The sequence below is a fragment of the Formica exsecta genome, unplaced genomic scaffold (genome assembly GCF_003651465.1).
Source record: "Formica exsecta isolate Colony F162 unplaced genomic scaffold, ASM365146v1 scaffold26, whole genome shotgun sequence".
Classification (NCBI taxonomy): Eukaryota; Metazoa; Arthropoda; class Insecta; order Hymenoptera; family Formicidae; genus Formica; species Formica exsecta.
Window position 1 is genome coordinate 3897399 of NW_021849866.1, and position 8820 is coordinate 3906218.

Consider the following 8820-nt stretch of genomic DNA (forward strand, 5'->3'; position numbering starts at 1 on the left):
GCGAATGGGAGGAGGGACTTCAGAGATTGCCTCGATGGAATATTGAAAAATCTAACAGCAACTGACCTCGCTTATATCCTGCATTCTCCGATGAAGTTTTGCGGTTCTATGGTTACTCATCATCGCTTGTAATTAAGTAGTAAAAGTGTTGTCGGTATTCATCCGTGTTGCGTAATATTTTTATGGTCGACAATGTACATTTATATTAATGGAATATTAATGAAAATATTATCTATTTTTGTTTAATTTAAGGAATTTAATTAATATAAGTAATTATTACAATAATAAGAACAGGTAAAGATATATTAGACATATCATCTTTCCGATCATCTGATCTGGTCCTGATTTCACTCCGTATATTGAAGTTTCTCTTTTTTAAAAAATCAGAATTTTATTATTCGATTAATTAATCGTTTTGATCACATGATTATTTGTTACTTTTTTAATTTATGCCTCTTATTAAGAAATGTTAATAGCAGATAAAACAAGCAGAAATGCACGTAAAACACATGTTCTTTTTTCCTAAAATTAAAATCTCAGAATTAATGATGTTTAATTAATGGAGATAATTAACTATGAATGCATTTCGAATCGTTTGAATTTTGTTTTACACGCGATATGTGGATCTCAACGATTTTCGGAACGTAGACTTTCCATCACGGTTTCTACAATCGTGTATTGCGTGCGCGGATAATTATGCCTGTAACACTGTACGATCTAGGCTACGATGTACACTTTATTTAGGTACATGGACACGCGTGCACGGTTGACTGTACACATGTAGTTATAGAAATCAGTCCGTGGGATTGTCTCACAGTAGATTCTAGAGATCACGAAATCGAGATATCGTTTCCGTTGTCTTGGCTGAGAATCGAGAAATTTCCAAATATCAACATTCCGTGATCGTAACTTACAATTTTCGTGTATCTAAAAAGATTAAAATCACTCCAACTATGCAGCTTGAGATATTAAAATTAAAATTTCAGTTTTTCATACTGCAATTAAGATATTAATTTAGACACGCTAATATCGACGTGCTAATATAAAATAATATAATTCAATAAATCTAGATTAACACTGATTAAGTACCTTAATTTTACAAATTGCTATTATTTTAATTTTCAGATCATAAAATATAAATGCTTAAAAGTAAATTTGCTTGATAAAAATAATCTGCTCTCTTTAAAGAAGATAGAAAAATAGACTCGTAGGGAAGTTCGGATACTTTGTGTGCTGAAATAATAAGATACTTTAAAAATATATTTTCTGAAAGAAAATAAAAATGTGAATAAATAAAGTTATCCAGAAACAATTTTCGCACTTGCAAGTTCACTTTTGACACTTCTTACAACAATCCATTTTTTATCCATTCACATTGTCATAAAAAAAATATACCACGATAGTTATCAGCGTTGTTAAGATTCTAACTTTCACAATGTGTTGGTAAACTATAAAAGTATCGAAATCTCGCGCCCGTATATTGCAATATCCTTAAACTATCTTATCATTTCTTTCGATAAGTATTTAAATTTATAAACATAAAAAAATATTTTATTTTATTTCTCTATAATTAAATATAATATTGTAATATTATAAATAAAATATTATATTTTATATTATATATATAAAATTGAAGAATATACATATATGACATTTTTTTCAAGAAATAATCGCGCGAATATTTGCATCATATTCAATGTCGGCAAAACGTTCTCGTTTTCAACCGCTCCGCTTTGCCCCTCCGATTACATTAAGCAGCGTGACTGTGTATTTCAGAATCGCGATGCGAATTCGCGATCGCCGTAACAGCGCGATCACGCGACCGGCGATTTTTCCAGATATATCGCGCGTAGCCGCAGCCGTGTTACGTACGACGAAGATGATGTTGGACGTCACTTTCCGCCTGCTTTCGACATGCTCAGGTGCGTACGCGGTATAAGACCCGTTTTTCCGAGCGTATCATTGCCGGCCTTTACGAATATCTCGCCGCGGGACTATCGCGCGCACTTTCCTTCTCTTTCGCGGATACGATATTAAACGCCGACAAAAACGCCGTTTGCGGCGGACAACGTTTAATGGAAAATTCATACCGCGAAATTGCACGGTCGTCGTTCGATACAACTGTTGCAGAAACGGGATATGCAAATGAACAGTTAACCGGGCCGCGCAAGAGGCGGCTTTATCGACCGCCCGCAAAAATCACCGCGTTACGCAAATTGAAAAGTATATAAGCACACACCGATTCTATACCGGTATATTATACTTTGTAACAGCCATGTGCGTATACACATTGAATATCACATTTTACGCGCTCTCGAGGTGTTTAAACGCTGAAAAAGTCGCGTTTGAAATACCACAAGACAAGCCGGTTTTTGCATCTGGAAACTCACCTTTTCGAAAAAAAAAACATCCTATGAGACACATGTTCGTCGACGGAAGTCAAGAAAGTTGCAGCCTTGCGTGCATTATTATATTATTAGAATTTGTATCGCATGGTATATAAAAAATAATCAAATGTATTTTATACGCGATTTCTCAGAGGCGATTTAATAGCATAGCATTTCAAATTAATTGCAGGATATATGTATCTCTTTATACCGCGAGACAGATCTTCTTTCTTCATTTTCCGAGGCGTCTTTTAATGAGAGATGTTAGCCCCGAGTCCACAATGTCTTCCACCCGTAACGCGTGGGTTAATCATTCCACGCACGATCGTGAGACTAAGCAAGGATCGTTCAGCAAGAACCTACGCCCATTGTCGTTGCAGGCGACGACGCGACGTGACGAGACGATCGTGCTTGCAAACCCGCAGACTTTTTCTTCTTTCGTATGCGGGTACGATAATATAGGCGCTATTCAAACAAGTCGTTTGCTTAATGCAATGACACGAAGAGACCCCAGGGAGCATTCGAACCTGCGACTTCGACCGACGATTTATGCCATGTCCAGAAATCCTCTTTCATCAACTCTGACGAAAACGCATAATTTCTTACCGTTTATTATTCTTATTGTTTTATCTTCTGTAGCGTTTTATCTTCTATAGCCGCATTTGTCTTTTGAATTATATTACATTTTTACTATAAAAATATACCTTAACAAAATTTTGGTTTTATATCTTGGGCTTTTTACAAAATTCTAACGAAAATGAATCGTTTTTATAATATCCTTCTATTCCTTATTAGACATCTATTTATTATAATTTTTTCATTCCTTTTTCGAGTTGCCTATCGTTTCGAGATATTTTGACAGGGCAGGCATCGTTGGTAGATTCCTCGATAAATCTTCGAAATATTTGATTAATTGTGCAAAGTTTTATGAAGTTGGATACAATATAGACTGTGCCGTTATTTCTTCGTCAGTTAAAAATGCCAGCTGTTTGTAAGTGTACAGTAGAAATGCTTATAACGAAGAGGAAAAACTTTGGTTGATCCGTTGATCGATGACTTCACCGATGAACACGTGTTACATCGCAGTCCTCGTTACGATGACATCGCGGAAGATATCACAGCTATTTTTGCGTGCATGAATTAATTCCACGCACATACTGTGTCGTACGACGTTTTATTCTCAAGCTTCTTGTCTAGAAGAAATCTGCAGGACTCAAATTCGCTTGTGAAACTCAGAGACGATTGTCTTAAAATTTATTTCTAAAATTGAAAGATCGCACCCGGTGCGTACCCGAGCGAAATAATAATTTATTTCCGTTTTGGAAATCATAGCTCCAGCAAACAACACTCTCGGCGCTCTATTATTTTTCTTTTTGATAAGGCTATGTGCGATTTCAACCTTGTCGGTTCTCACGGACGGGCACAGCCTCGTGAATGTTCTTGAGCCAGCTCAGTTTCATACAAGGGACTCGCTGATGAGTCACTTCTAACGGGAAACTCCTGGACGAGGGGTAAAGAAATGTCATACCATCAGCATCTGGCAAGTAGAAATATACCTCGTGTATCATCCGGAATGTTGTTTGAAACTGCTCGCTCCGGAGCGGAGTTATTATGTAATTTTGCGCATTCCATTCGGCGACATAAATATAACATCTGCGCTAACGCGATCTTAAAACTGTCATAAATAACATAAACGACATACTTAAAGGATCCTAAGTAATATACTTGATCGGCAATGGATGCTTAAAATCTCTGTCGTAAAGCGAATCGTGCAAAACAAAATATTGGAATTTTTATAATTCTGAGATAAATTTCTCGGAATATATGATAATTATGTACGCGCAACAGATTCAATTTAATTATGCGAGAAAGATTTTTATCACTAATATTTTCATTAAGACGATAATGTTACAGACTTATAATATTGGATACATATTCATCGGACACCCGATACATTTTCGCGCTCGCGTGGAACTCGGAAACGTGAACGCATACCGCGAACTAACACATACGCCAGGATAAATTAAAACCTGTCGTCGCACCAATGAAGCAGATGGTTTATGTATGCGTTCCTTACCGCGATTCTCTCTCAGGTAGCTCGAAATGGTCGATCCGCGATATAACGTTGTTCCATTTGTATCGCCGCCGAGAGAGATAAAATGTTCGAGGCCGACTCTCTCTCACAGACGCCCCTAATTAATTTAATCTCGTCTTCCGATGAACGTCCCTCGATACACGGTCTGCGCGAAATTCGCGCGGTGAGATATCCTCGACATAGTACACGCTCCGAAATTCATTAAAGCGATACGACTACAGAATCCGATGTTAAACTCGAGAATAATGGAGATCGTTATAATTGGCGCTGCTAAGATTAACAACCTTGATCCTTTTAATCGGGTCGTTCATGCGTGCTCTTGCAGAAGTTTCATCAAGATGGAAGCGCGAGAAAATTGTTCCACTCCAGCAGAGAGTTTATTGTCAAAGTATGCTTGTAATCGAGATTCCTAATTATCCTGCGAATCGATTTTCACGTCCGGACGTAACGCTTTTATGACAGAGAATATGCGTTATTCGGCCACCCGGTACGGAACGGATCTTCGCGCGACGTGTCAAAGATATAAGCGTGTATTCGCACGACGAAAAGTCATTAAACAGGTGCGGGCCGCGTTTTTAGGTCGCGAATACCACCGTTAAATGGGATGCTGTGTTCGTCTTCGAGACAGATGTATACATGCGTTTTCTCGCGCGAACGCCGATGATATCCTTACAAGCGCCTATCTGGCGCTACAACAACTCTGAGCGTATCCGATAACGGTGATGAATCTATGATAGCTACTTGCTAAAATGTGATTCTATCGGCGCAATGCGACGCGATAAACAGGAAACCCAATTAAGAAATATCGGCAATTAAGCAGAAAGTGTAACAAAGATAAGTTTTATAAAGTGCTAGAAAATAATATATAAAGGTGGGAAAGAAATAAAAATAATACATTAAAATATTAATGTAAAGTTGTAACATACAATCATAAAGATAAAATCAAGTCGTAAGAAGACGAATAAAAATTAATAATATAACATGGTCACAATTCCTCTCAGAAAAATATTTTTACAAGCGTAAATTTGGACTTAAAATGCATTTCGAGCGCGCTTTGCGTAAAGTCTATTCATGATATGATAAGAAAAGCTGTAATAAAAAAATATAAAGACAAAATTAAATAATAAAAAGAATAATAAGATAAAAAAGACTAAAGTAATAAATGCACACAGTATCCTTTTTAAAGAAATTTGTAAACCGTTAATTTGAGTAAAACCGGAAACTATTATAACGATAGGAAAAAAGTATCCAGTTATGTGAGATACGACAGATTAAGGATGCGAGACCTTGTATACGGAGAAAGTCCATAATAACGTAATAATGTCATCTAACGAGTTATCGTCGCTTAAGTGTATGTCAGTGAGATTCTGCAAGGAAACGAGTATTATTCGCTTGTGTCTCGTAATCAATCTAGAATGCCGCGGTTAAAAGAAAGACGAAATACGAAAACTAGAATTTATCAACTCCTCGGCTATTTAAAGCCTGCTCCGGTAACCACCTGACATTTTGCCGTGCCGCTTTTATTAATTGCATCATTAAACGTACTGTTATATACACTATGATATTACCACGGACTCTAATTTCCTGTATATTTACGCCGGTCACACTATATCTATACCACAACGCACGCGCACTTTGTAAAACTCGCGAACGCAAATGCTTTCTGAAGTAATAGTTTCATAAAGTTGATATCACGCCGCAATGAAATCTTTTATGCATATTCCAAAATTCAAAAAATGCGAATTGCTTGAAAGTATTTTAACGATCAAGATACAAAATTATTTAAGCTATAAAATAGCATGAGAGAAAGAGAGAGAAAAAATTTGTAAATGCTTAACAATGCAGAGGCACGCAGACAAGCATACATCGAGATTATACAGTGTGTACCGAAGATGCATTCTCTGCGGCCCCCGCGTTTCTTTATGGACGATCGAACGCAAGCACAAGAACAATTTGCTACATCGCGATAAAATTCGACGAGGCCGTATTCCTTTGTTCGTCGACGGCAAGAAACTCCGTCACGATAGTTCCATCTTCAGTTTTTCATCGGTGGAAAGAATATGTAGGGAGAACGCGTCGTGCAACTTATTGAAAAAGTTTCGAATTTTCTAGGAGAAGAAATATATTGCATCTTTCTTGAACGCGAAAAATTGCTGTACTATAATTTAATATAGGGAAGAAAACGCGTCGGAGCGTTCCTGGATGGTAGATACGATAAAGCCTACAATTGGCCTTTATTGAAATTTTATATCACAAAGTCTTTTTTTTTTCTCCTAGCTCTTTCTTCCTAACTCTATTTTCTTTTTCCTTACAAAGAATCTCCCTCCCTTTCTCTCTCCGTTTCACACGTTTCTTGATTTTCTCGAACAACAGGAATAAATCTGTTATAAAATCGCGGTGACGGATGCGGTTATATTCGGACACGGTGTATAATCGCTGAGAATCACGCCGCCGGCATTCCAAGGAGCTGCGCGAATAATCGGCGCGCCTTTGAAATTGCCTCGGCGCTCTTGCTTGTGAGGCAAATCGTCGTTATTCCGGCCACAGGTATCCGCAGGACTTTTCAGGACGAGCCGAGTAGATATGCGGCGGAGGAAGAGAATTCCTTCTTGTACGCGCGGGGATCCTTTAATAACAGTCCCCCCCCCGACTTGTGTTGCGCGATAAATTTGATCGCGCGCGGACAGCCTCGCGGACGCAATAGCGATAAATCCAAACCGAATGTGTCGGAGGATTTTTCACATGAGGAGATGTTCGTTGTATGAACGTTTTCCCTTTTCATATTCTCGATTTAATCTATCTTCTCTCTCGTCGCGAATACACATATTGACTATGCGACTTTTTTTCAACACAGAAATTATAGTAGAATTCTTATATCGAGGATACTTATGATAAGTCTCACGAGATTGTATTCAAAAGTAAAAGTATTATAATATCAAAAAAATTATTTAGAGAAAAATGTTATTTTAGAAATATATTATTTATATTTTTGTAATAGAGTATATAAAAATATATTCTTTGCATACTTGCTCTCTTTCTTCTTCCTCTCTTTTCCCTCTATATTAAAAATTCCTAAAGTATTCGATCAATTTTGTAGTTAATCGTATCTTTTTTCAGATAATATCTTTTCTTTTTTGCCCTATTTATGTATAAATACTTTTGTGTAAAATTATAATAAAATAGTAATGATCGCTTCAATTTCCGATCATTGACAAAAATACTCGTAGAAGAGAATGTTCCTTTTGCTGACTTTCCCCTTCAGCGGCGTTAAAGCGTGGTAATTAAAATAAGAAAGACGAAACATTCTCTTAGATTAATTCACGGATTTAATCGATCGCCTCTATGATCTCTGCGCAGTCAACGGAAAATATGGGCTCGGAAGCCTGGGAGCTGGAGAGAAGATACTCGGTGCCGGGAGCTCTGGACACCAGGGGACTGGAGCCGCCAGCCAGCGAGGATTTGCACGCATGGTCGATTTACAGGTGAACACACTTGTACTTAAAGTGGAAGCGTGTAATCCACGTCGTACATCGTCCAATTTGAGCCTCACCGGAGGCGGAACACCAAAGCGAATGCCCACGGTGAATTTTTTTTACTACGTGCTACGTGAAAGGAATCGCTTTGTCGGGCTTGTTCATTTACAGCGCACTATATACATGGCATTATTATATTATAAATATCTCTCTCAAATGTAATGAATATTATTAAGTAATCTTTGACAAATTAAGAAGAATAATCGTATTATTCTCATTTGTATTTTTTATATAATAATAATATTATTTTATAATGAAATATTATAAAAATATTCTCCCAGGCAAAATCTGAACTCGGACTTCACGGACTCCGCGCTCGGCTCGGCAGAAAAGTCGCCGTTGCCTTACGGAAATTTCCAACTTCGCGACTCCACTGTGCAGAGCATCCTGCGACATCCGCGATACGGGCCCAAGAGCCCACTTGCCAATAACTCTTATACTTATTTAAAATTCGGCCTGCCGCGCGTCCTGCCACCCAGCTCGCGGAATCGCGACGGCTCCAGCGGCTACGATTCCAGCGAGGAAGGGCGACGCGTATCGCACGCAGGTACGATATATGCATACATTCTACGTGCGGATATATTATAGGATTTAAGAGGATTTGAGTATTTTTCCTACTATATATCTGCGTATATTTTTTTGTTATTTTTATATGTATTATAAGTTAATTCTCATTTTTTTTTTCTATTGCATTCTTTAATTATTATTAAAGAATATTCTATTTTTAGAATATCTGATATAAGCGTTAAGTAATATATAAAGACAGTTATTTTAATTTTTCTACATTTTTATATAAATTATACAA

At 37.3% G+C, this 8820-nt stretch overlaps 1 protein-coding gene across 2 annotated transcripts in view; it reads left to right on the forward strand.

The window, feature by feature from the left end:
• LOC115236808 (ATP-binding cassette sub-family G member 5) overlaps positions 1-8820 on the forward strand; it is a 16412-nt gene that overhangs the window by 2602 nt on the left and 4990 nt on the right. The window contains exons 2-3 of one of the 2 annotated variants that reach the window (XM_029809500.1): positions 7840-7964; positions 8297-8562. In XM_029809500.1, the coding sequence (XP_029665360.1) occupies positions 7852-7964; positions 8297-8562 (379 nt within the window). In that variant the 5' untranslated portion in view covers positions 7840-7851. Of the gene's footprint in view, positions 1-7824; positions 7965-8296; positions 8563-8820 lie in introns of those variants that run through there. The other variant, XM_029809499.1, reaches the window with a different exon arrangement.